The 25980-nt window shown below is 39.5% G+C and overlaps 1 protein-coding gene, 1 long non-coding RNA gene and 1 pseudogene across 3 annotated transcripts in view; 1 reads left to right on the top strand and 2 right to left on the bottom strand.

Moving 5' to 3' along the window:
• Positions 1-25980, bottom strand: part of VAV3 (vav guanine nucleotide exchange factor 3) — a 310644-nt gene that overhangs the window by 90149 nt on the left and 194515 nt on the right. For both annotated transcript variants that reach the window (XM_039841025.1, XM_039841026.1), the window contains 4 exons: positions 17578-17679; positions 17167-17267; positions 6425-6450; positions 1487-1532 (listed from right to left, as the gene is read on the bottom strand). In XM_039841025.1, coding sequence (XP_039696959.1) covers positions 1487-1532; positions 6425-6450; positions 17167-17267; positions 17578-17679 — 275 coding nt within the window. The remainder of the gene's footprint in view (positions 1-1486; positions 1533-6424; positions 6451-17166; positions 17268-17577; positions 17680-25980) is intronic.
• Positions 1395-18039, top strand: LOC120584965 (uncharacterized). Its single transcript, XR_005648179.1, has 4 exons — positions 1395-1544; positions 7783-11914; positions 12576-13454; positions 14228-18039. It is a non-coding gene; the product is annotated as an uncharacterized LOC120584965 (long non-coding RNA).
• On the bottom strand, positions 23696-23814 carry LOC120585329 (uncharacterized; annotated as a pseudogene).

Consider the following 25980-nt stretch of genomic DNA (forward strand, 5'->3'; position numbering starts at 1 on the left):
TATTTATAACTTTATTCCTCATGAATTCCTTCATGATCTTTGGACAAATAGGAATATCAGAAGAATTATACCTACACGAAGTCATCACCTTTACGGTAAAGGAGGATAAACGATGTTAATATTGGTTGTCATATTTATAATCTGTGAATTCACTATACCTCCCTTTAAATAATCTAAGGGCTCCTAAAAATTTTGACTGTAAAATAAATTGTTAACAGTCAAATGTGTTCCTACTGATACATTATAAATATCGAAATGCACTTACCTGGGAGAACATGGATTAAATGACAATGCCCATAGAAAATATTTTAAAATTAACGTTTATAAAGGTTAGATAATTTTTTGAAGCAGAAATATTACAACTCAAACAAAACAAGAAAAAAAATATGTTTGCAGTCACACACTCCTAGAAAACAGAAGTCACTTCTAAATATTGCAGAATCCTCTGCAGAGGGTATTGTCTCGGGATAATTAGAACTGTTAAAAAGTAAACCAGATCCCCAATTTTTTTTCAATGACCTCAATTTTTTTCTGTAGTTAAAAGATTTAAACTGATATCAGGACACAAGTGAGGCAATTTCTAGCCGGAGGCAACAAAGCACCTAGAAATCTTTTCAAACAGCTCACTGGCGTGGCGAGCGAGCGTGGGTGTGGTGTCAGTTAGAAGTTAGAATGCTTTGAAAGCTAAACTTTACAACTAGGTGAACAATGTTTATGGTGAGAAAACAAAATATATAATCCAGATTATTTTCCAGCAAGACCACTACTCCATATTTCATGTTTCACTTGATTTATTATCCAGTTATTTAGAATCCTTTAGCCACGAATAACTTTTACACACAATCATATGACCATATACATAACAAATCTTTGGTAATGAAATTGTGGAAGATACTGCTTAATGGATGAAAAAATAATTACACTGAAACGATGATAGGGCAAACCTCACCATGTTAAATAGAAAACAACTGAATGCTCCCTGCAGACAAACGATTGGTCTCCAGAGAAGACACTTGTTCACAAAGTCCCTAAATTCATTCTTCCATTATAAAATAGTACACTATCCGGGATGAATGGAGTACCGAAGCTGGCCGGTTTCTGAACTCCTCCACCCCCTTAGAGAATGCTAATTTCAAGGGCCAGATTGCTGGTTGATTTTCTTTCCAGATTTGGGAGAGAAAGGGGAAGTATGTTGGATATGTTAGCATTAACGAGGCACCCTGAGGCTGTTCAGCAAAGCAAATAACCAGCTCGGTTGCTGATTGTGGAAAGAATGTGGTACTGAGGGTGACCCACCGTGTGACCTTGTCCTAGGAAGCCCCGGCAGGTAAATGATTGACTCACTAGACTGTCACCTCCTGGCCAGACATTATATACCAAACTGCAAGGAACAAAGGCTAATAATCTGCCTGACTTTCTCTAGCAATTCCCATATACTTTCATAATCACTTAAGTCATAATTATAGCTGTATAACCAGAAACACACCTGGATCCACTTGTCGGGGGGTTCTTCGGAGTCCATTGGTCCGTTTCTGTGCAGAAAGGTAAAACAAAGATTTTATATTATTAAGTTGTATTACTTTGCGACACCTTGGAAGGCCAACGGATGTGGCACTTTTTCCATTTAAAAGTATGACTGAATTCGATCAAAACACTTGATTCCAAAGTTTGTTTTTATAATTTAACCTCTTTGTTTCTCGAATAAGTCTTCCACTTGAATGTCACTACATTTGATAAGTCGTTGACATAACACTATGAGAATGAAATATCTTTTCATTTGCCATCTGTAGGTATTATTACTCATTTTTTTTGAAGTCATAACGACTAAACGAATTATGAGAACAAAGCCCAGGCAGGCAATCTTGGTTGGAAAATGCTCCCAGCAAAGACGAATGATCTCTAAAAGTCTAACTCAGCTATTTCTGAGGCCTGACAGATCAGAGCCTCAAAACAAAGATCTCAAGCTCTGATTTCAGTAAACACCTAAATGAAAATGGCATTTTAATTATGGACCAGTTATATCTGAATTCTTTAAGAAACAAAACAGGCATACAGCTTGTGAACCATGAAAGCAAACCCTTATTATAGAAAAGGAATCCATAAGAAAAATTTATCAAAATTATAGATAAGATGCAAATCAAAAGATTTTAAATCTTTGAAAATGCATGGTTATGTTTGACTTCACAAGCATGAAATTCATTCCTAATAACTATGGTAATCTCACTAATTAATAAGAACCCGATTTTCACTTTTTATTATACAACTGGGTAAAATGCTGAGTCTATAACGACCATATAATTCAGATTTCCCAAAAGCGGTTTTCTTTCGATGTGCGTGAGGGTTTGTGCCTGTGTGCAGAGACGTGGTTTCGTTGAGAGCACTCATTAGCCGTGGGTTTTTCTTAGGGTTCCTCATGTTTTTTATTCATTAGTTAAATGGGTAAAATGGGCTCTTACAGCCTTCCAAAGGGCCTCAAAGCCATATTTAGTAGATTTTCAGGGCTATCAGGTGAAAGCAAATTGGAGAAAGTTTTAAAATATCATTTTTGTTTTTAACCCAACTACTTTCACAATGGATTTGTAAAGGCTAATATGATCATTAAAACCAGCAATGAAGCCACACTGAACAAGATGGGTAGCTGTACTGGAAAAACTAGCTATAAAGAGAGCCATTTTGAGTGAAAAGAAAATGTAGCTCTAGGCTTCTTGGTAGCCAAGGCACAAAAAAGTAAAGCATGGTGCGTTACAGATTCATATCTGACAACCTGGAAGAAAACTGCTTTCAAAGAAAAACCTTTCCTATCTGGAATTTTATAAAAACTTTTGGCACTCTCTGTATAAAGGACAGTGATCACAACTGACAATATTTTCTATATAATGATGGATATCTTGCTATTTACTTCCCACACAGCCCTCCACCTTCTTAATGCACGATAGGAGTTGTCTTTCCACGGCTCTTATACTATCTACAGTCGAAGTGCTTCGAAGGCCAGAATGGAAGTCGACCTTTGGGTCTTACTCCTCGAATCCCTAAACTGGTACTACTTAAAAACTATAAACTTAGAATGTGAAAAGCAACACTTGAGTTCAAAAGGAACTCTATATTACCTTAGAATTTAGGATTAAAACAGGGAACAGAGCATGAATTCTAGAATCAGACTGCCTAAATTCAAATTCAGACCCTGCTATTCAGCACCCATTTAACTGTGAGTTAGTTAGTTAACATCTCTATGTTTGTTTGGATCCCCAATGTCCGATGGAGATGATATTCCCATTGGGGATAATAATGGCACCTACTTAGTGGCATTTGTGGTGAGAATTAAATGAGTTAATTTATCTTAAGTGCTTGGATCAGTTCCTCACACAAGATGATGATTATTAAGTGACATTATTATTATTATTATTATTATTAATTATTATTGTCATTATTATTAACTTCACGGTATTTTGAATTTTTAAATTCACATGAAAGACAAATTCTTCTACTTAGTTATTGCCCCGCTGCTTATGTTTTAGGTTCTTCCTCCGGAAAGTCATTGAAAACCAGTGACCCTGAGAACAGAAACTTTTCAACTGTAAGAATGAGAAGTAGAACAAACTGTAATCTGGTGCCTTTTAAAAAAAAAAAAAAAAAAAGGAGAAAAATTTCGACAACTTAGACCAACTGTATTTGGAGAGTCTGAGATCTATTATACTTTAAAAGCACCAAAAAAAGTGTTTTTTTGTAAAAAATATGGAAATATTTAACAGCGCATATTTAAATATATTCTCCTCCGCCATCAATATTCTCAAAAGCCTGGGACGTGGCTAGACAAGACTTTGTCCCCAGCAGGGAGAGAAGGGCACATCTAGTGGCCATCCCTGCAAGCTCTCAGTTACTGCCTCCTGAGATCAGGGGAATCAGTCTTCAGAACCTTCTTGATCTCCTAGCAGTGGGAAAAATAATTTAAAGAAAGAAAAAAAAGAAAAAAACCCAACCAAACTAACTTTATTTCTTGATTCATTATCTATTACCTGTCTTTCTCTAAAAGAAATACCTTTATCCTCCACGACTCTCTCTTCTTGCCTCTTGGAAGAAATCTAATTCTCTCTGTTGATTTTTACCAACAAAACAAGCAAAGTTTCACTTGCTAAATGGAACTAACTGGCTTTAGTTCCTCTACCTGTTTTAAAGGTAGGAAAATCTATGCTATGGAATACATTTCAAGTAAGTCTGTATTAAATAGGTATGGAATGATAACCTTTCTTTCTGGAGCTAGAGGTGGCTTCTGAAGGTCCACTCCAGAATGAGGTGTGAAGTGACCATCCCAGATATAGTCAAGGAGACCCCAGAGTCTTGTGGCTACTGAAAACTGACCCACCTTGAAAATGAAGTATAGAATTAAACATCAAAAATTCACGATCGTAGGTGTTGAAAGGTGAACAGAACAGGACTACAAACTGATACATGGAGAAAAAAGAAGATCCTCAAGAGAGAGAAAGGAAAACCACAGAGCCCCCAGAAGGGCTTCATCGTTTTCCTCTGGCAAGACTCCTGACCACAAAGCACCTGCCTCGGAGAGTTGAAAGCATCTTCCACACCATGGCGGGGAGGAAGTGTGGAGTCAACGATGTTTTAAAACATCCATTTGCTATACTTCTCCCTTAAACCAAGCTAAAATTTCCATATAAATTGGCCAGTGTAAGAGCTTACTATAATTTTCCACCCAAAGTAGAGATTATTAGCAGAATCACACATTATATAAAAATTACAGTTATTGTATTCAAAAGTTAAGAAAGTCACTAAAACACTAAAGCTACATTTTAAAAAATCGACATGAAAATTAATTCCTTTCATAATAAGCTCACGTATAATTTTTAAAAGTGCCTAGAGAGAATTATTTAGTATCTTGTGAAAATTACTAACAATTTATTAGTACACTTTCTTCCTGAAAATACACCCACTTCACATTACTTAAATGAAATCAAGTGAAATCATCTTCCCTGGGGGAAAAAATAATAGCTTTATCTAATAGGATAAATGTAAAGTAACACTGAGTTACAGTTTAGAGTTCTACAAGGAAATCTGTCTGAATAAAGCAGCATGAGAAGTAGAGAATGAAAGGTGCTTTCCAAGATCTTCACCGGCACTTCTAGAACATTCCTTATAGTCCTGACGAAAAATCTTACCCTGTTGACTAAACACTAAAAGAAATTTTACATTAATTTACTTTAGTCCTAGAAGAACGTGTATGGCCTGTTTTAAAATTATTATTATCTTGTTATGCATTCCTTGATCTAGAGTCTAGATTCTAAAATATAGCCAACTGATACACTGAAGAAGTCAGCATATAAATTTCCTCATATCGCACACCTGATATCCTATATAAAAAAACGATGTGCCTATGCAAAAGTAGAAAAAATTATCTCATTTGACAACTTGCTGTACTTTCTATTATTTTTACCAACTATATAGATGCCAACCTATTAAAAACATACTAATATCATACCACTCTTAATGATATAATTGTTATCATTTGGCATGGAATGTTTTTGTCATTCTTTTATTCTGAAATTTTCAGATCACTATACTTTTGGTTCACATAACTAATCACATATATTTCACTTATTAATTTTCTTTGCTATGACATCATTTTGGGGAGGTCAGATAAACAATTTGTTACTTTTGGTTGAAGGCCAAAGCAATGGTCATCTGGATTCAGCCATATTTTTCATTTTTTCACTTTTTTTAAAAATAGCTTTATGCTGAGAGGTGACAGAGATCACACATACTTTTAAGCCATTAGACCTTAGCCATTAGACATAAAAAGGAAATGTTATCATATCTTAATTTGTATCATAAGATATGATACAAATTATGTTTGTGTTCAAATGTAAAACTACTAGAAACATAAAATTACATCCTTAGTTGAACAATGTTAGAACTTTTCAGTACTAGCAAATGCTGGGCAGCAACACACCGTTTCATGATAAGACCGTCTACCAACTCCCTGGGGTGAGGGCCACCCTCCTTTCTGTACCAAGGGGATCAAAGCTATCCATTCCAAGGAAATGCTTTTAGATGCATTACATTTTAAAAACCTCCAGGTTCTGAGGAATTCTGTCTCAGGGAACTAGGAAAATGTTTCCCCATATTAGTGCTACAATATTTATTTGAAATTTACCGGAATAAGATTCTGAAAGTTCCATTTCACACACATGCTCAGATTAAATATTCACATTTTCCCTCCACTGGGGATCTGCAGCCGGTGACTGAAAGTTCCTCTGATTAAGCCTTTGCATTTCATTCACAAACACTTGGTTGTTCACTCTATCTCTGTCCATTTTAAGAGGCACATTTAACATTCTCAAAGCTCAAGCCTGCTTAAGTTAGCAAACAATTAAAATGCAAAAGTTATATAAAAATTTGTAAATGTTCATCTTACCTCAGGTGGTTTGAGCGTCCCTTGTTCTGAAACAAATGTAAAAGTTGGCATTGTCAGAGTAAAGTTATTTTGTTTGGTTAGCAGCCTTAGCCTGTCCTCTGCAGCCTGGTAAAACACTACTGCTCTGCTTTGCTAACTAATACCTGTAATATAGTCCCAGGGTCCCTCAGGCTGGGCTAGTAATTGTTTTGCAACTTGGATTCTCTTGCCTTATTGGCTTGTCAGGAAAGTGACTCATAGTTCTAAATGACTTCTAGGTCATGCTTAACTTTTTCAATTGTTTATTAAGCAGTGTCAATCCAACCACATAAAGCTCCTTAAAACAATGGCTTGCACTAAACTTGTGTGCATAAAAGAAAGCTGGGTGGGAACCTTTCTTTCAACATACCTGGTTTTAAGAATCTAAACACACCGAGTTACAAAGGTATTACAATGACTATTTATAACAATGGCAAATTTGATACAGTACAACATTGCATATATTTTTTCATTAAGTGGCTACGACTCTTATTTTTAACTTGAGGGGGAATACATTCTGATTTAAAGATGAAAATTAAAAACTGACAGGATTCGATTCCAATGTTAATTTTCCTTTCATCCTTAGTTTACCTGTCCTTAAGTAGAAACAAGAATCTCCATTACACTTCAGTTCCTGAAAATGACTAACAGTTTTATAAAGGGCCCTGAGATCTCAGGGCGAGTAACGTGGCAGAAGGGTAAAGGGTCGCTCTGCCAGTAGAGGCACATGCTGCACGTGACAGAACTGGGGGCTGACATTTTTGCTTCCTTTCCCATCCCCAGGAGCACCTATGCATTCTACGGCCTCTCTAGACTATGAAGGGAAACACCTCATCATTTTGAGCCCATGCCCACACTTTCCCCAACCCAAAATGATCCTCTAAAGAAGGATCTGAGAAGAGAAAAAGAAACCGAGAGAAAAATCAAGAGAGAAGGGGCACGCCTGAGTGTAAGCTCTATAAGCCTAAACGAACCTCTTACAGAGGCTCCAAGAAGCCCCCACCAACCAGGGTTCAAGGTGAAAATGTCTATCAGAACAATCAGAACGCCTGACTGGCTGCCACAGATTCCTTTACATGGAGAGACTGCCTGAGGTGTGGAACAGGAGGTTTGGTTTGGTTTGGTTTTATAAGGGCTGCTCCTAACTGATGAAAATGGAAGCACCGTGGGCAAAAAGGCACCTTTCTTAGAAAAGCTCAGTCTGCACTCCTTCGTCAATTTCAAACCCATCGCCCTCGCTTTCACAGGAAATTGCCTTCTATGGAGGCGCCTGTGTCAGGGCTGAAGTTGGCCTTTACAAAGCCTAGAGAGAGAGCTATTTCACTTCTGTTTCCCCCTAGAAAAATGCAAGGTTTCAGAAGAAAGACTGCCTAAGAGAACTGGTTGGGGGAGAGAGTCTATGAAAGGACCATCTGGCTGGACACCGCGCCCAGGTCAGGTGAACTCGGTTCCTAACGGAGATGTTGTAATACCTGTTTCAACTGCTAACCAAAAAGACCTACGTGCCAGAACAGCCCTAAACTACTTTCTTCTCCAGCTAGAGAACTGGAGAAAGCATCGTGTACTGTGGGAAGCACCGAACGGGAGGGGAGTGTACGTCTGCCATCCCAGGGGCCTGAGGAAAGCTTTGCTCTCTCCGCCCTCTGAAAAAAAAGACGACGACAAAAAACCAACTTAGATCTTTCGGGTTCGATGTTCATACATGAGTATGTACCTTAATTTTGATCTGAAAGTCCCTTTTTTTCCTGGTCCCGCATAGAACTGTTTTCATGTCTTTGGGAAGTAGGTCTTTTACAATATGCTTCAAATATTTTTTGTTTGTTTGTTTTGTTTTGTTTGCACGAAACCTATGATAACCCATGTGACAGTAGATGCCACATCACGCTCCATGAGTGTCACCTGGGTGCTCCTCAGGAAGAGGAAATGATGGTTATCGACGGTGGCCATCTAGCTATGCAGACACTCGAACCACATTTCCCAGAAAACAGACCTAGGAACAGAAGACCCTCATTTACAGCTCCTCACACCTTGTTGCCTAGGTTTCAAATGCCTGGCTGCCTGCGGAGGTGAAGGCATCTAACACAGAACTCAGCAGGGTGTGAGGTCGGGCAAGGCATGAATGAAACGGGCACAAAGTAAGGAACAAACGGGACGCGGCTGACCACCTCACTCGACTCTCCCTCCTTCATTTTCCCTGCTCCTCGTCTCCTGCTTTCTTCCTACGGTGTCTCATCAAGCAAATCAGCTCCCCTCATGATTCTAAGAACTGCTCTGTACAAAGTCCCCTCTGCGTGACCGGAAGAGGAAAAGCAGGAGAGGGGCTTTGGGTTGGATGCGACTCCAACTGTAAGGACAAGAGTCCTCAACTGGGGCTTACCCTTTCCTTGCCACCATTCCCTGTCCTCGTGGCCACTACGTCTACCCTCAGCCCGCACTCTGCCACCCAGGGAAGAGGCCAACTTCTTCCATGCAGTCGGCCTAACGCCGTTCACACTCTGACCTACCGTGGGAGCAGGACACATAAACAATGGCTCTTGAAAGTCAGAGCTTTTGTTTAGTCATACTTCGTGGTAGGGTTCTGTACATTTTCCAAGGATAGGGCAAAAGCCAAAGAACTGGAAATAACTCTTAGAATCTTGTTCGGTTCAGAAATTCTTAGCCAGGCTTCACTACTTATGCTTCTGCAGTTTTCCTAGTGGTCATACTGTTGAACTGACTGACACCTTCACAGACAATCTACATTCTGATGACCCTATCGATGCGAAGGCTTGTTAACTGATACTAAAATAACAGGGATGAGAAAGAAGAAAACCCAGCTGCAAACGTTGTTTCACACAATTTCAAAGTAAAAGTTCATTCTGGCTGGGAAAACAAAACAGGAACCTCATCCGATGAGGTTTGCTATGGAAAAGTTGCTCTGAATTTTCAAGTCTGCCACAGCATTCTTTCCCTGGTGATCTGTACCCGACTGCCATGGCGGGTGCTTAGAGCTCTTAGTAAAATCTTTGTTTCACAGTTCTGCATCAGGGCTAAGACACTAAGGGCTGATGATCATCGAATCTACTTTGGCTGAATTCCGACCAACTAGAAAGGTTGCTGGTCGAGATCTGAAGAAAAAGCCTCTGTCTTTTTCTTCTGGGAACTGCCTTAGGATAATAATTCAATTCTCCAAGTTCCCAAAAGTTTTTAATCTTCAACTTGTTTTCACCCTGCGGTCTATTTCTCAGGCCCCTGTGGATCGAACTATAAAATGTTCTTAGCCTTTCTGGAAGGTGACTCACAGGCCCTCAAGGGTTTATACCTTGCATTCTCTCATCATGTCCCAACTGGTTTAACGTGATTCAGAGAAGAAATGAGTGACTGAGGAGCTCGGAGCCTTTGCAGAATGCCATCTTCAATGCCAGCACAGGGCTCAAGACACATATTTGTATAAAAGAAATGATTTTCATGGAGCCTTCAGACTCACACCGTATAATTCGTTTGTTTAAACAAAAAATTCAGTCCCATTATATCTGTTCTTCCAATACAAGTGGCTCTCACTGCATACATTATTACACAATTTGCTCTCTCTTATCTCAAGTTCTATTTCTTAAGACTAAATAAATCATTCTCCAGCAAGACCGTTTTACTCAAAAGGGGTCACAGAATTTGATGGAGCCATTTCAGATGCCAATCTGGGGTGCAGGTTCTGGATGGGACACCTGCAGGTCTGCACAATGAGGAAAGCAAGGCAACTGATTCCCCACGAGCAGCAGCAGCAGCAGCAGCAGCATCTGGCCTAAATAAAAGGGCGATGAAAACAGTGAGCAAACGGAGATCTGCTCCAGGGAAACGTCAGAGCAGCTGAGCTTTGCATTCCCACTACAGGGGAAGAGGCGGGAAAGCAAAGTCGTCTGCTCCGGCAACATTTGCCTTCCAATGTTACTTTCTTTGTTTAAACTGTGAGGTTGCAAAGCAAGCCATATTGATCAATGTCAAGGTGAGAAGGGGCCACCGAAGGGTTTTTAACTATATATATTATAGGAGGGGGAAACCACGAATGTCCCCAAAGGTTGAAGTCTAGGATCAGACCTTCACGGCGGTGTACTGTGAGAGAAAAAAAAACGCCACTCCTCTCAAATTAAATCGGCTTTGCAGTGACTTGTTCAGAGAATCTCATCTAATGGAGTTCATACCTATTCATTACTAAGGCTGGGAAGTCTGGGCAGCTTCAGGGCCTGCGTACGTGTCGATCGCTGAAGTTGCCATGGCGAATGCAAGGGAGTCAACCCAAGTTCAGCAGAAAAGACCGTAGAACTGCCTGCTCTTTATATCCATGCAAATTTTCAAATATGAAGACATAAACTGATCGCCCAACTTTCAAGTTTGTTTCCAAGGTGCATAGTTTGTCTTATAATTATAAGAAATAATTAAAGTACCTTTTTTCATACTTCACATATACTTGAGTTAATAATCTGTCATAGTCAAATATTAATATGAATCACTTCATTCAGAAATGCACTGCTTTTTTGCCAAGTAATTGTTATTTTAAGGATGAATGAAGACTAAATAAATTTAAGGGACATAGAGCATGAAATATAAAAGGTTTTTGAACCCAGGGAAGACAATACCCAAAAAAGGCTTAGCTTCCACAAAAAGAAGTGCCTAAGAGCCATTTCAGATGCTTCATGGTTAGTACTTAACCACATCCAACACTATTAAGGATTGCATTAGAGTTGAAATACTCCTACTTGGGGGAAAAAGGTTTAACAATGTGGTACCATGCACCCTGACTTTGGACGTGTCACTAAGTGGTGGATACAGATGAGAAACACGCTCCCCACAGTGAAGAAGCAGGTAATGCACGGAGGGGGGCGGGCGGAATGAAATGTGTCGGAGACAGCAGTGCCCGCCGAACAGGGCACAAGTTCACTACCACGTCCAGCTCCCCTTGTAAGTAAGCTGAGATCCAACCAGGGGACCATGATAAAACAAAACAGCATTGCTCACTTCCAGGCCACGGGTCTTAGGCACAGCCACTCTGGAGACCATGTGCTGAAATGGCAGAGTCACAGGATGGAACCAGCTTGGATCCCCAAGCCATGACTTAGAAAGGAGACATCCGGGAGGGCCAAGGCCCCACAGCAGTGTGTGAGAAGTAAACTTTTATTTGTCAAAGCCACTGAGATTTGGGAGTTCTTAGTGACCACGACGCAGCCTAACCTCGGCAAATACAGAAGACCTACACAAAAATAAATGAGAGAACTCTTTAAATCGGACCGCCACTGGGCGATCGAGGTGAGAGTACGTGACTGGCGGAGAGCTCGGAGAGGCCGTAAACGAAGAGTGGGATCTCAAAGTACAGGCACGAAAGGGAGCGTACGTCAAGAAAAGGAAACGGCAAGAGCCAAGCAAGAATTCTAAAGATGGGATTGACTGGATCGGGGAGCAGCTTTCTCCAGAAACAGAGGTCTTTTCGTCATTAGGTGTTCTGTGAGTTGGTTCAATTTCTTGCTACTTATTAACCTAACCTAGGGGTCCCTTGTGAAAGGCCTGATGGTCAGTCGATGATCAGGGCATGAGCCTTTCCTTGCATAAATACTGGATAGGAATGCAAAAGGCCTACCCAGTTTTCTCTCTTTCATTCTTAAAATGCAAGCCAGGGATTTAGATAAGGCTTCTATTCCACTTATCCTACATCTGGTCAAGCTCTAGTCTCTCAAGGGTAGAACCAACATCTGTACCATCTCCCACAGCCTCCTGCTGCTGGTTCTAAGACTATCGTAATCTTTAGGGCCCAGAAACCCTGGTGCACTACAGTTACTCATTAACCTGTCCATCTACCTGTCAGTCTATCCACTCCCTCATCCATCTGCCGTGGCTTCCCAGAGGTCAGAACATCAATTAAGCTTGGTTCTTATCAGTGAGAAGCTCATAGTCTCATTGACATTAGGACATTATTCTATAAGGAATGGAAAGTATAAAGAACAAAAGAGTGATACATGAGACTTAATTTTAATAAAGATCATGTATACAAAAAGTAAGAATAACAGTCGAAAGTTAGGAGACTTCTGTAGTTGTCCAAACAAGAGACAATGAGTTTTTTTGTTTTTTTGTTTTTTTGTTTTGTTTTGTTTTGTTTTTTTATCTATAGCAATACCAAATCGGTGGATTCTAGAAGAACTCAGGAGGAGAAAGAAGAACAGGTAAGTGAATGGAGATGAGGGAGGGGATTAAGTCAAGGCTGACACTCAGGTTTGGGTGAGTATATGGATGGTGGACCTTTAACTAAGACAGGAAATAGGAGGAGGAAGTTTGTAGATATATGAAATGTGAGGTCACTACAGGAAACCTGGGAAGGGATATGTGAGGAAAAGATGGAAATTTTGAATCCAAAGTTCAGGAGAAAAGCTTATGCGGAAATGGAGCCTATCTTCCTGGGGTGTAGGTTATGGCTAATGCCAGAGAAATTTATCGGATACCCAGAGGATGGCATGGGGAGGCGGGCAATGTGGTAGGATGTGAAGGACGGCGTCAAGGAGAATGGTTAATAGTACCAAGTGATAAAGGTCAAGCAAGGCCTGAAAGGAATGGCCAATGGGTGTGGCAGTTACGAGGTAGAGTGGCGGATACTTTAACCTTCATTCAGCCTCTGGGCTGCCGTGTCATTTTGAACAATGAGTGCCTCTTCTCTAACTGACCACTCATGTGTTTATAAACACGTCCAACGCAGAGTGAAAATGCTCCATTTTTTTGGACTTGCTTTCCACCCCATCCAACATTCATGACAACTTCACCTGACGAGCCACCGCTTTCTGGACCAAGAATTAACTCCCGACTCACACTGAGCCAATCGGAGTCTCTGTCTCTTGAGAAAACAGTTCGACTGTGCTGAGCAACAAAGTTATAAAATTCTGTACAGTTAGGGTCAATCACCTCAAATCACCTATGACTTAATTTTATTGGAAAGCTCTATGATATAAGCGTTTGCATTTGCCTTAAATCAATACTATTCGCTTGCTTTAAAGTTGTTGTGGCGATCTTCCCCAAAAGTCAAGTTCTCCTGAAATGATATCCTGCTGTCTTGCATACAAAAGCCCCACACAAGGGCACTATGTGTCCGGCCCCTGATACGACTGGTCCTTCCTCCTGCTCTCCACTCCCACTCCACATTTCCTGAAGTATCCTACCAGTCACGGAAAACTGCAGTACTGAACGGCTGCAAGGAGCTCCTGCTGCGCCCAGGAATACTGAAACAAAGGACCGTGCAGAACGTAAGCCCTGCTGGGACTCTCTGCGGGCTGGGAAATGACCATGACGTCTAGCTTCCCGTGACCTCAAAATACTGCCTATCCTACCACACTCACATCGGACCCACCAAGCTCAAACTCACACTCCGCCCACGCTCGCCACCTACGCCAGTGCAGAAAGAGGTGAGTTCGAGGAAAAAAAGGTCTGAATTCCCAGCTTTTAGAGCATCCGTTTGGGAGTGCGGGAGAGAAGGCTGCTGGGGGAGCAGTGACAGAGATTCATCTTTACTTTGAGGATAAGGCCCCTTAATGTATTAGGGGTCTCCAGCAAATCCACACCTGAAGGCCAAAAGGGAAGACTCCTGGGCAGGTTTTTGTTAGTTCATCCCACAAATTAACTGACTATGAGCATTCGACGCCATCGGTCTCTTAAAACTGTGAGCAGGGGAGGCCAGAAAGAGGAGAGAGAGAGAGTAAGGACACAGATGTGTAAATAGGAGAACGGGGGTCAGAGACAGAATCAAGAGAGCAAGGCAGCGATGTCTGAAACTCCGAGAAACAAATTTAGCCCAAGGTTTAAACACCCTGTTTCTTGCTTTATAATGCATTAGATAAAAAGTTTAGAGAATGACGCTATCTTTTAATGACTGCTATCTACATAAGGAAGCATGATCTATAATCTGCAGGGCACCAACAGCCTTATTCCTAGTTATCTTATTTTCATATTTGTATGACTCGGTTTCTTCGTCTCAAAGTAAGAGGCCCTAAAACTGAAGATATCTAAATCCTCCAGTTCTGACACAGGCATGATCCCCAGAGATGCCAGAATTTCTCACACTTCAGAATATTTAAACCTAAACACATTTGGTAGTTAACTGATTTAACTAAATTCAAAAGTGTTGTTGCTAAGAACAAACAAACAAACAAACAAACAAAAAACTATTAGAAGATCTCTCTCTTTCCTGGAGAAAATCGAGCACACGATTTTACTAGGGTTAGGTACTGTGCACTTAACACACATGGCATAGGCCACCACCGCTAATTCACAGCCCGGGAGCATAGCCTTTGGGTTAAGGACGAACAAGAGCTGGACCACCTGGAGTTGAATCTTCACTCTATTGATTAGCAACTTAGACAACTCGATTTATTTCTCTGGGCTTTAGTTTCGCATCTGTACGATAAGGAAAGCAATAATACCAGTTTCGCAGAACTTTCATAGGGCTAAATGAGTTAACAGAGGTAAAGGACTGAGAACACCATCTGGCACTTTCTACGCACTAAAAAAAAAAATACGTTTGAAGGCTAGGTGCTATTATTTATCCCTATTTCAGAAGAGAAGGAGCTAAGACTTACAAAGGTTAAGGAATTGGGTCCGAAGTCACCCTGCGAGTAAGTTGTGGAGCCAGATTCAAACCAGGCAAGACTCCAGAGCTGGTTAGCTTTACCGCCATCTCTTTCTGTCTCCCCAGGCACAGCTACTCATCGAAGGACACTGTACACCGAAGCAATGACCTAGGCACAGACGCCGGGAATATCCCACTCTTGTATCTGGCTATGCAGAATTCCCAACTGTTTCCTGTTGACTTTTTTTTTTTTTTACATAAAAGTTAAAAATATAAAGTCCTTTTAGGGTCATTCTTGTTTATCACTTCAAAGTCTATTGCTCACTAATCTTTCTGTCCATATTTGCTCCATATGACAAAAACAACAAAAATACAGATTAAGTCCATCCTTTAAAAAAACAGACTTTCATCGTAACGCCCTGGATTCAAGTACTGAGTTCCTATTTTGCCAGGCACTATGCTAAGCATCCACATTAGTTCATCGGATCCTCACAAGAATCCTTAATTTCTGTTTTACAGGTGAATAAATGGAAGCTCGGGATGTTTGGGCGACTTCCCAAGCTCACATAACCAGCAAGTGGAAGAGTGAGATTTTCAACCATCACTGCTTGACTCTCAACTACTCTCCTGCTCTGCTCTCTTTAGAGTGGAAGAACCAGGAAGAACCAGGCCCACGATGGGACCACTTCCTATTCCTCACAGGCGAAAACTCATAAAACTGGGCTGTGGAGTTTATAAAACTACATTAGCCTACCATGAGCAAATGACGTTAACTGTCCTCAAAGACATTACAGGATGGGGCACATAAAGATGAAACAATAAAAATTTAAGTGATCAACTGTACGAGGTAGATGAAAACAATACTATATAACATTTCTTTTATGTTTTACAACTTTGTCGGCTGCTTCTGACCTTCAGAGACATTCGTGGGTGATAGTCTTGACCCTTTACTGAACGGCCCTGGAGCGAGCTGCATACGCACACTGAACCCCGTAAGAATGGAAGGGTCCCTGCATATGCACGCTGCTCTAAGAATGCAAGGGTCCCTGCAGGAAGTGCCCAGCAGAGGCCCAGGCAGGGCAGGCACAGTGCAGATGCTCAACTAACGCCGGGGTCTTTTTCCTTGCAGCTGCCCATCCCTGGCATAGAGAACGGCTCACGGGGCCCTTAAAAAAACGTCTCCTGAAGGAGCAAAATGAGAGAATTGTGCTCTGATCTCAGTCCTGACAGGATTCACACCTCTTCTAACATTGCCTGTTTTTTCTGAAGTCACCTCTGAAACGAGCTATTATTCTCTGGCTCTCTCTCTTCTTCATATTATCCAAAATAATTCAATGTCCACCTTTTCCTTTGGGAAAATCAAAGGTTGACATGGCTACCTTTTGAACTTGAGCTGTTAAAGATCCCTTTCTTCTGTTCAAAAAGTTTTACTGATTTTGAAAGGTCTTATTGATAAAAGACAGAGAAACTCGGGGGAAAAGGACAAAGAGAAAGAAGAAGAAAGAGAAAGAATAAAGAGGCCAGAAAAGAAAGAGAGGGAAGAGGACCCAAGAGGAACAGAGAGAGGCAGGAGGCTACTGCATACGTAATGGCCAGTGGCCTTGGGCCCTGGCTCCTGTTAACAGTCATGGAGCATCGTTTTTAAAAACCAAGGGGGAAAATAGTTACACAATGTCCAAAGGACACATGCTCTTTGTTAAATGCTGGAAAATGACAATGTATTCAATTCTTTAATTCATGAATTAGTCTATGTGATGTTTACTTCTGGTATCTTTAGCATTTGTGAGCTGAACGTTTAAGAGAATTATGGGGAAAATTTATAAACAAAAGATAGAAATGAAGAATAATTTTTTTCTGCTTTTTTTTTTTTTGTCACTCTGTTTGGCTGTATTTGTACAGTATTGGTGAGACTTAGGAGTAAAACGGGTGACATGAAACCTTCTGAGCCCCTCTTGAAGCCCCTTCTGAGCCCCTGCCTGGTATGTAGAAAAGTCACATGAATTTCAAACAATTTTCTAACAGTACTTATAAATGATAGTTCCAAAAGCAGATATGTTACGATAAACACATATTAAGAGTAAATTAGACCTTCATTATGGTTAGCAAGTTTGATGTCCTAATTAGAAGCAGAATCACAATAAACATGACTTACCAGCAGAAGTAGCTCTGCCACAATTGTCTACTCTTCCCAAACATTCCTTGTGTGCTCTTGCGCCACACTTAAAACATAAATAGCCTTGATAAAACGTTCCTCTGAAAGGCAAAATTAGAGGGAGATCTGTTAAAAGGTGCAGAATTCTGCCCGTATGAAATCATCGGTGTGAGCAGGGAGAAGGAGGGAACAGAGAGCCATCATGCAGCGTCCTCTTAGCCGAGGGACAGGACCTCCCTGAGTGTTCTGGAGAAACTGTCCGGGTCCAAGGCCAAGGAGACTTCTGTGGGATTCAAACTATTCAAGCGCTATCTACACTTAATCACATTTTGGCTGGGATAGTAGAAAAATCTGAGCCATGTAGCAATTACACCAACTCCCTAACTGAAAAACGGGCCCAAGCAGGCTTACCTCAGGAGCATCTGGCAGACTCTGCAGGATGTAACCCGGCTGAAGGTATGCATCTTGAACTCGTGGAAGTTGGAGTCCGCATAGTCTGGCCTTATGTTAGATCTATAAAAAGGGGAGACGTAACTTCCTAAAGAAAGTTGCACAGCAAAGTAGCCAGTCTAGTTGTCTGAAACCTAAATTCATCAGCATTTAGAGATCTGATTCAACAAAAGGGCTATTCAATATGCAATGTTTTCTCAAAGCCAAAGATGTGCCTTGCATTAAAATAGGCACCAAAATCTGGTTATGTCAGAGCCAGCAATGCATAAGGATTGAAGGAACCTGATCCTCCTCAAAATGAAGTGTTCCCAGAGAACTGTACAAAATGGCCAAGGAGGTCGACCTGTCAGGAAAAACACTAAACCTGCTGGATATTCACGCTGCGTGATAATTTCTTTTCTCCAGCCACATCGCTGAAATATAAACTAGCTGGAGCGGGCGGGAGGGAGGGGAAGAGGGTGCTGCATCTCCCGAGTCCGCCTCTAAACAGGTACATGGATGATGTCATGATCTACAAAAGCGAATAACAATTTTATGAACAATTTCGAAATGAAGCATCAGTCTGATCATTAAAAACTTCTTCCTTAACAATTTACTTTCCTTGCAATCAGATAAAAACTAGATTATTTTATCATTTACGTTTTATATTTTATTTATGCTGTACACATATACAAAAAATCACGAAGCGTACTGCAAGCCAACTTTCACAGTGCATTCACTCTGTGCCAACACTGTGACAAGCACATGTTGTTCATTATCTCGTTTAACCTTCACACCAGTCCTAACTTTGAGGCACTAACAACGTCACTAGTTTACAAACTGGGAAACTGAGGCGTACTTTAAAGTAAAGGAAATGGGAGAGTCAACGGCTCCAACCCAGGTCTGTTCTTCGCCACCGAAGCCATCACCTTAATACCATCCAATTTTTGTGTCTAGTAGGTATGTTGGAAATAGCTAAGTTTAGCCATTTCGAAAGCTTTTTAAATATTATTCACAATGTATCCATGTCACAGAAGAACGCATAAAAATTAGAAAAGGAAAGTTGAAAACAGTTACAAGTCAGAGGTGCACCTAGAAAGCTAAGATGATGCTCTTTGAGACATAACAAGCGATTTGAGAGATTGTAGGAAAAGTTTGAGATACTGATGAGCCAGGATTTCCCCTTTTTTAGAATACGGCAACTCTCAACCACACGGAGCCTTCGGGTAATGAAGCATAACACGGGCGGGTGACCAGGCATCAATCTCTGAGGGACCAGGAGAAGCCTTATGAAAAAACATTCGCAAAGGCAATTGGAATAGCAGGCAGTGATGCAGAAGTGTCAGGGAGGTCAGCCTTCCAATCCATCTGCTGAATATGAGAATGCTAAAAATGAAATCAAATATTAGTGCCATCTGGGATTTCTCTGCTCCGTGCTTCTGGTGACCTCACTTTTTAGGGAAACATTCCCGTGCATGCTGAAAAGCACACCATTTCCAAAGGAGCATATCTGTGCTGCTGATTAAAAAATGCAGAGTTCTTCAAGAAGGGAGGAGTAGAGAAAAGACAAAGGTCTATAAACAAAACTCTCTTCACATTGTTCAGAAAACTTTTGATTCTTGAGTCCATAAAACCGAGCATTGAAAAGATCGCTGAACCCCATTTCCTTAGCCAGGAAGGGTCGCTCATTTTTCTGTGAGCGTCAGGGTAATAGAGTCACAGATAAACTGTCAAATAATAGCTCCAGTACCAGGAACTTGAAGAATTCATCAGCCTGGAGTTTTGGAATATAAGTAGGTCTCTTTCTGGCAGAAATCCATGTAAACGGGTCCTGAACAGGTAAGAATTTAATAATTTTAGAAGCCTGCCTGGGACACAGGTGGAACGCCTTTCTCTTAGGGTCAGCTTGAGTTGTACACATCGAAGTTGCCATTGGATCATCTGTGCTTAACATTTTTACCAACTAACTGGGAATAAACTGACTTTTCAGAAGACAGAAAGCTGAAAGGAGAGTCACGCTAAGAGGCTGAAAGTATTAAAATAAAGAAAATAATTCGGAAAATATTGTTAGCAGTAGTTGCCATAAGGGAAATGAGACTTGAAGTAGTAGGGTAGCCTGGTAGGGAGGAACTGTTGAAATTTTTTAAAACTATAACTGCACATTATTTTTAAACTTTAAAATCAAATACTAAAGAATGAAAGTTAGCTATATGACCTGGGAACTGCTACTGGGGCACTGCAGAATATAAAAGCATAGCTGATGGCAGGAATCTGAAATTCTACCTGGGCTTCAATACTAACTTGCAAATCACTAGCAGCATGACCCCAGGCAAGTCAGTAAGTATAAACCAGGAATACTAATAAAATCAAACTCACAACGTGAGGGAAAGTGCTTAGGACTTTGCCTGGCCCAGAGCTGGTGGTCAACAAGTACTGGCTCTCATTTATGAATTACTAATTCCAAATCCACATACTAATGATGTGATCAAGACGGTGCCTTATGAGTGGAAAGGGTCCCTAGGGACCAAGTCCCAAGAGGATTCCCTTTCTCCTGGGAATTTCATGCAGGAAGGTTATTATATGCTCAGTATCCTTGGGACTGAATCCATATATAATTACTTAAGCACAATAAGAAGGAGGGTTTTTCAGGAGAGGACACATGGAAAAGTCCAGGCAATCAGAAGAAGTCATATCAAGTACCAACTGAAGAGAGATGTCAGCACACCCAGTCTTTAGCCTGTGGGGGTTGCAAAAACCAAAGGCAGTAAGTTTGCTAGTTGGGAAGAGTTAGAAAGGCAGATGGGAGAAAAAGAGGAGAGAGAAATAACAGAATTATAGACTGGATAACACAATGACAAAAATGATCACAAGTAGCATTTATTGCATGCCCCTAATGTACCAGGCACATTAACAGGCTCTTCATATACTTTTTCACATTTACCTCTCACAACAAACCTAGAAGGCAGAGTCATTCATTCATTTCATATTTATGAAATATATTCCTACAATATACACAGGACCTAAGGCAGAAACAGAAAGAATGATCTTTTGGCTGAAAGCCAATGAACAGAGAGAGGAGATGTAAGAGACGAGGTCAGAGAGGTTGGCAGGAGCCAAGGAAACAGATGAGATCTTATACAGGGATTGACATCATATTTAGTTGACCAAAAAAAAAAAAAAAATGAAGTCCGCTGTGGCAATTATGTAGAGAATTTCTTGTAGTGAAGCAAGAGCAGATATATTGAGACCAATTATGGGGTCGGGTTTTCCATAGATGAGAACTGAGGATCAAATGTACGTTAGCCCACTCGTTCGGTCATGCAATTATACATAAAGGATTCCATATTAGCAACGTGCTTTGGTACGTGACAAGCTACCTATGAGAATTTGAATGGAATCTTGTAGATTTCTCAATAAAATGTTCCCATTTCGTTTGCTTCTTTGGCCCATTGTCAATGAAAGTAATCAGTCAATCAAGTATTTACAAGGCAAGGTATGTTGAACACTCTCAGAGCTCCTTATAACTTTATGTGTTCTCCTCAGATTATCCCCTCTTCTCATCTGGCTCAATGGCTGGAGCTAAGCTGAGGACCACACATCTTCCCCTTGCCTGGGCATCTCCTCCATTCTCCAGGTCTGTATTGCCAGCTGCTCCTCAAGTGTGGCACATGCAAAACTCAACTTCATACCTTCATTAACGTATCTGATCCTAATCAAATTCTCATTTCGATCCATCACTATTCACTCCGTCTTCCAACCTAGAAACTTGAGAATCGCAATGAATTTTTCCCTCTCCCGGATCCCCTCTACATATTCATTTTCTCTTAACGTCTCCTCTGCTCCAACTTGTCCTTCCCTGAAACCATGACCAATGTTGGTTGATTCAACCTTGAAAACACGTCTTCAAAAATTCGGCTTTCATTTTCTCTTCTCACTGCCTAATCCAAGCCCTCAATATCTCTCAACTAAATTGTCACAATGACCTTCTTAATTATTCCATCTCCTACTTTCTCTCCCTATTTAAGGCTGTCTTCCATACTAGTCCCAGAATTACCTTCAACAAGTAAAAATATGATTATATCACTCCCTCCTCTTGAAGAATTCTGCTGCTTCCTATTGGTTATGGGATAAAGTTAAAACTTCTAGCAATGGCATACGAAGTGTTTTAAACTCTAGCTTTAGCCACCTTTCACATAGCTCTTCTTTCCCAAGCACTCATAAGCCATACACTATAGATATAAAACCTTCTCACTTTTCCCAGCATATTCTTCTCTCCCATAATTCTGTGCTTTTGTAGTCCGTTCACTCTGCCTAAAATTCTTACCTTAACCTGCAACTGCTAATTTACCTGGCTACTCCCTTAGGACCAGATAAAAACATGCTGGTCACACAGGAACTCTGTCATCGAGATCAGCCACAATCGTTAAACACTCCCAGAAGGGAAGTGGGTGCTCACCATAAATCACATGGTTAAAAAAAAAAAAGTCTAGGCAGGCTGGCACAATGAAATTCAGTATGCTTAGCACACCAAATAATCTTATCACTTAGCATCACAGGGAACATTTCAAAACCCGAGTTCCCAGAAGCCAGCCAAGGGCCAACCCTGCAAGCAGACTCTTTTAAAGTCAGCAAACTCAAGCCTTCCAAGTTCTCTTTCCTGCACAAAAATGTCTAAGAAAAATCATACCACGAAATATTCAGGTTCCATATTAACAAAATTTAAAAATAACTGAGGAAAATAAAAAGTATTCAACTAAATAGAAGCTTAACCAAATTCTTGAATAAGAAGCTTGCATTATTATAAATATGCAATCTCTCAAGTTATGTATTTGCTTTTTTTGCTTAAAAAAACCCTTCCCCCTAAACCAACACACCCCCCACATACACACATATACACAATGAGATTTTTTTCTTAACTTGATAAATGATTATAAAATTCAACTGGAAGAATAAAATTTTTAAGAATAGTTGGGCAAAATTTTAAACGAAGGCAAATTAATGTAGGGAGTATATGGAAGCCATCATAACCTAAGAGATACTGAAATGTTTTTTAAAGATACCATTGTTAAATCTACATAGGACTAACGACAAAACAGAGAGATCAATAATACAGAAGATAAAGTCTTGAAGGGGACCAAGCGTGTGCAAAAAGTTGATATGTGAGTTTTGTGGCAATATGTTCATTTATTCAATTGTCCATTCAAGAAATTAAAAACTTATTAAATATCTAATATGTGCTAGTCAGTACAATACAATGATGATCAAAAAGAAGTAATGTCTATGGCTTGGTTTTTTGCTAGTAGGGAAAATAAACATCTAAATAGTTCCACAAACAATTGTGAAACTATAGGTTTAAGTGCCACAAAGAAAGATAGTGTTAGAAAAACTTACAATTTGGAATGTGACCCTGTCAATAAATTATCATGAAAGGCTTTCCTACAGAAACAATGCTTGAGCTGAAATAGAAAGATGATCAAGGAAAACTGAAGAATGTTCCAGAGGGAAAATAACAGATTATGAATATATCTTAGATAATACATTTCCAGCTTTTTGAAAATGTTAAGGAAGCAACATTTCTACCACTCATTTTATGACAATATAAAGTTTAGATAATTAAAGACCTACATATTATTTATTTGGTACATATGTATTACATGCCGATGACGTGTCATGAATACAGCCAGCAATAAGGACTCAGAGGGACAAAAATGCTGCCCTCACGGAGCTCATGGTCTATATTTAAATGTAACATTTAGATAGAAACCAGAAATTTGTCTTAAGTAAAAAAGCAAAAACATAAAATTACTTGAAGAAAATATTGATAACTACTTATATAATCTGTAAAGGTAAAAAAATAAAGATGGCTGGATTTATTTATTTTTTAAAAATCTCAAATTTTCCCTGAATCAAAAACAGTAAAAAAAAAAAAAAAAAGAGAGAGAAAGCAGGAAGCTATCTAATATGTATGATAGAAAATTAATGTTCTTTTTACGATTTATTTATTTATTTATTTATTTATTTTTAGGTGAGGCAACCCTTGATTGACCTCACACATTGCAAGGACCTTGTCAGTTTATAATCCCTTATTTTTTATTTTTTACGCCTACAGCACCTGGTCTTCCTAGGTGGCCTCCCATCCAAGTACTAACCAGGCCTGACCCTACTTAGCTTCCGAGATCAGACGGGATCAGGCTTGTTCAGAGTAGCATGGCCGTAGACTGAAATTAATGTTCTTGTAATCTCTAAGTGCTCTTGAAAATTTGTAAGAAAAAAATGAGCACTCCAACTGAAAAGCTAGCAAAGAAATTAACAGGGCAATTTATTATAAAAAAAGAAATAAAAGCAATCACTAAGACATGAAACATGTATAAGTTACTAGTAACCAAAAGAAATGCAAATTTAAATAAGATATTTCACATATCCAACTGGGGGAAGAAAAAAAAAACAGATAAAACAGATAATATGTAGTGTGAGTGAAGCTATACAAATATCCAAAACCTTAAAGATGTACTAACCCTCTGACATTAAAATTGTGCTTATTGGAAGTAATCATGAAGGATTCATTACATAATTAAAAACTGGAATTGATTTAAAGATAAGGAAATAGATAAATTATAGTATATTTATGCATGGAATACTATACGAAAATTAGAAATGATAAAGTAAACATATATATTAACCAAGAACGATATTTATATTATAGGAGAACAACTTGGTACTAAACTGTATCCATAGCTGTGATGAGTATAACACATAACTGCTTGCTATCATCCATATGTGGAAATGTGAACAGGTAGAGGCATTATATATGATTTTTTTTTTTAATTCTAGAGTTATCTGTTTTTTTCTAACGTTTCTACAGTGAACATGCATTATTCAGTTTATTCCTCACATCTGCACTGCTTAGAGACAAAAAGAATAACAGGAACAATCACGACAACATATACGAGCGTTAAAGAGGTTAAGCAACTTGACTAAAATACACAGGTAACAAGTCACTGAATAGGATCTGAGGCAAAGATGCATCTCCAGGCCCATGATCTTAATCACTATGCTAAAAATACCACAAGGCAATTAAAAAGCAAAGACAAACCAAATTAAGTGTTTGCAACACATGTGAAAATACTGTTGATGTAAAAGGAATCATCGCAAATCAATGATAGTACAATGATAAATGTGACCCATGGAAAACTTGGCAAAAGCTATGAACAAGAAATTCATAAAGAAAAACACCTGGCTGACAAGCCTGTAATAAACCATTCAGCCTCATTAGTAGAGATATGAATGTTCCAGAACATTATTTGGAAATAGTCATTCCTGGACACTGCTTTGTTCTCTTCCCCCCAATACGGATATGCTTTGTGTTGCTACATTTAGTCTAAGAACCAAAAAGCTCATCATTGGTAAATATTTCCTTAAATAGAAACACACTGACTGTAAGTGCTTCAGAATAGGAGGCTCGCCTCAAGTATCAAAGCGTAGTGCTGCAGCATGAATGGAATTTTCTAGAATAGGCAAGATGCTGCCCCATGTAGACAGAGTGACTGCCAGTTGTGGGTCCAAGAAGAGGTAGTTGAGCCATGCTGCTTTTGTTCCTGCTTATCTGTTATCAATAAGATCTTCCATCCTTGACTAGTTAAAAAGGATGCTGACAAAACCTCTCAAGTGTTGGGGGTAAGAGGTGTTGTGGGGTTTTTTTGCTTTTGTTTTTGCTAATACACAGCCCACTAAAAAATCCTGGATTTCAAAGAAATGAAAATTAAAACAATATTTTGTGGTTTACGGTAATGAAAATTTATTTAAAAAGCTCAATGTCCAGTGATAATGTATTAGGCAAATACATTGTGGTACTTCCTTGTAAGGGAAAAATAATCATCCATTTAATTCTATTTGAGAAGGGTTTTTATAAGAAAATATAAGTATAAACATATACTATAAGCAATATAGATTTACATACATGTATATGTGTGTATCTCTGTATGTATGCACCTCTCTCTCTGTTACTATAAAGAACATAATACGTAAAGAAAGAGGAATTAGGACCATTACTGAAGCTCACAGCATCATATAATGTTTTTTCACTGTACATGTAACAGTTTCTCCTTTAACACTTATTTGGATGATTATCTGATTAACACTTATTTTCTCCAAAAAGATTGTAAACTCCATAAGGCCTGGGCTGTCAGAGTATGTCGACAATGTGTCTCTAGCATCACACACAGTGCCTAGCATAAACAGGCATTCGACAAGTGTGTTAAAGTTTAATGGAGTATCAAAAGGAGATTAAAGATATGAGTAAAATAAAGTTCGTATATAAAATATATCCCAAATTATAATCGATTAAGTTAAATATATGTTACAGATTTAGTGCTCTACTTCCTAGCA

Source organism: Pteropus medius, unplaced genomic scaffold (assembly GCF_902729225.1).
Source record: "Pteropus medius unplaced genomic scaffold, Ma_sr-lr_union100, whole genome shotgun sequence".
Classification (NCBI taxonomy): Eukaryota; Metazoa; Chordata; class Mammalia; order Chiroptera; family Pteropodidae; genus Pteropus; species Pteropus medius.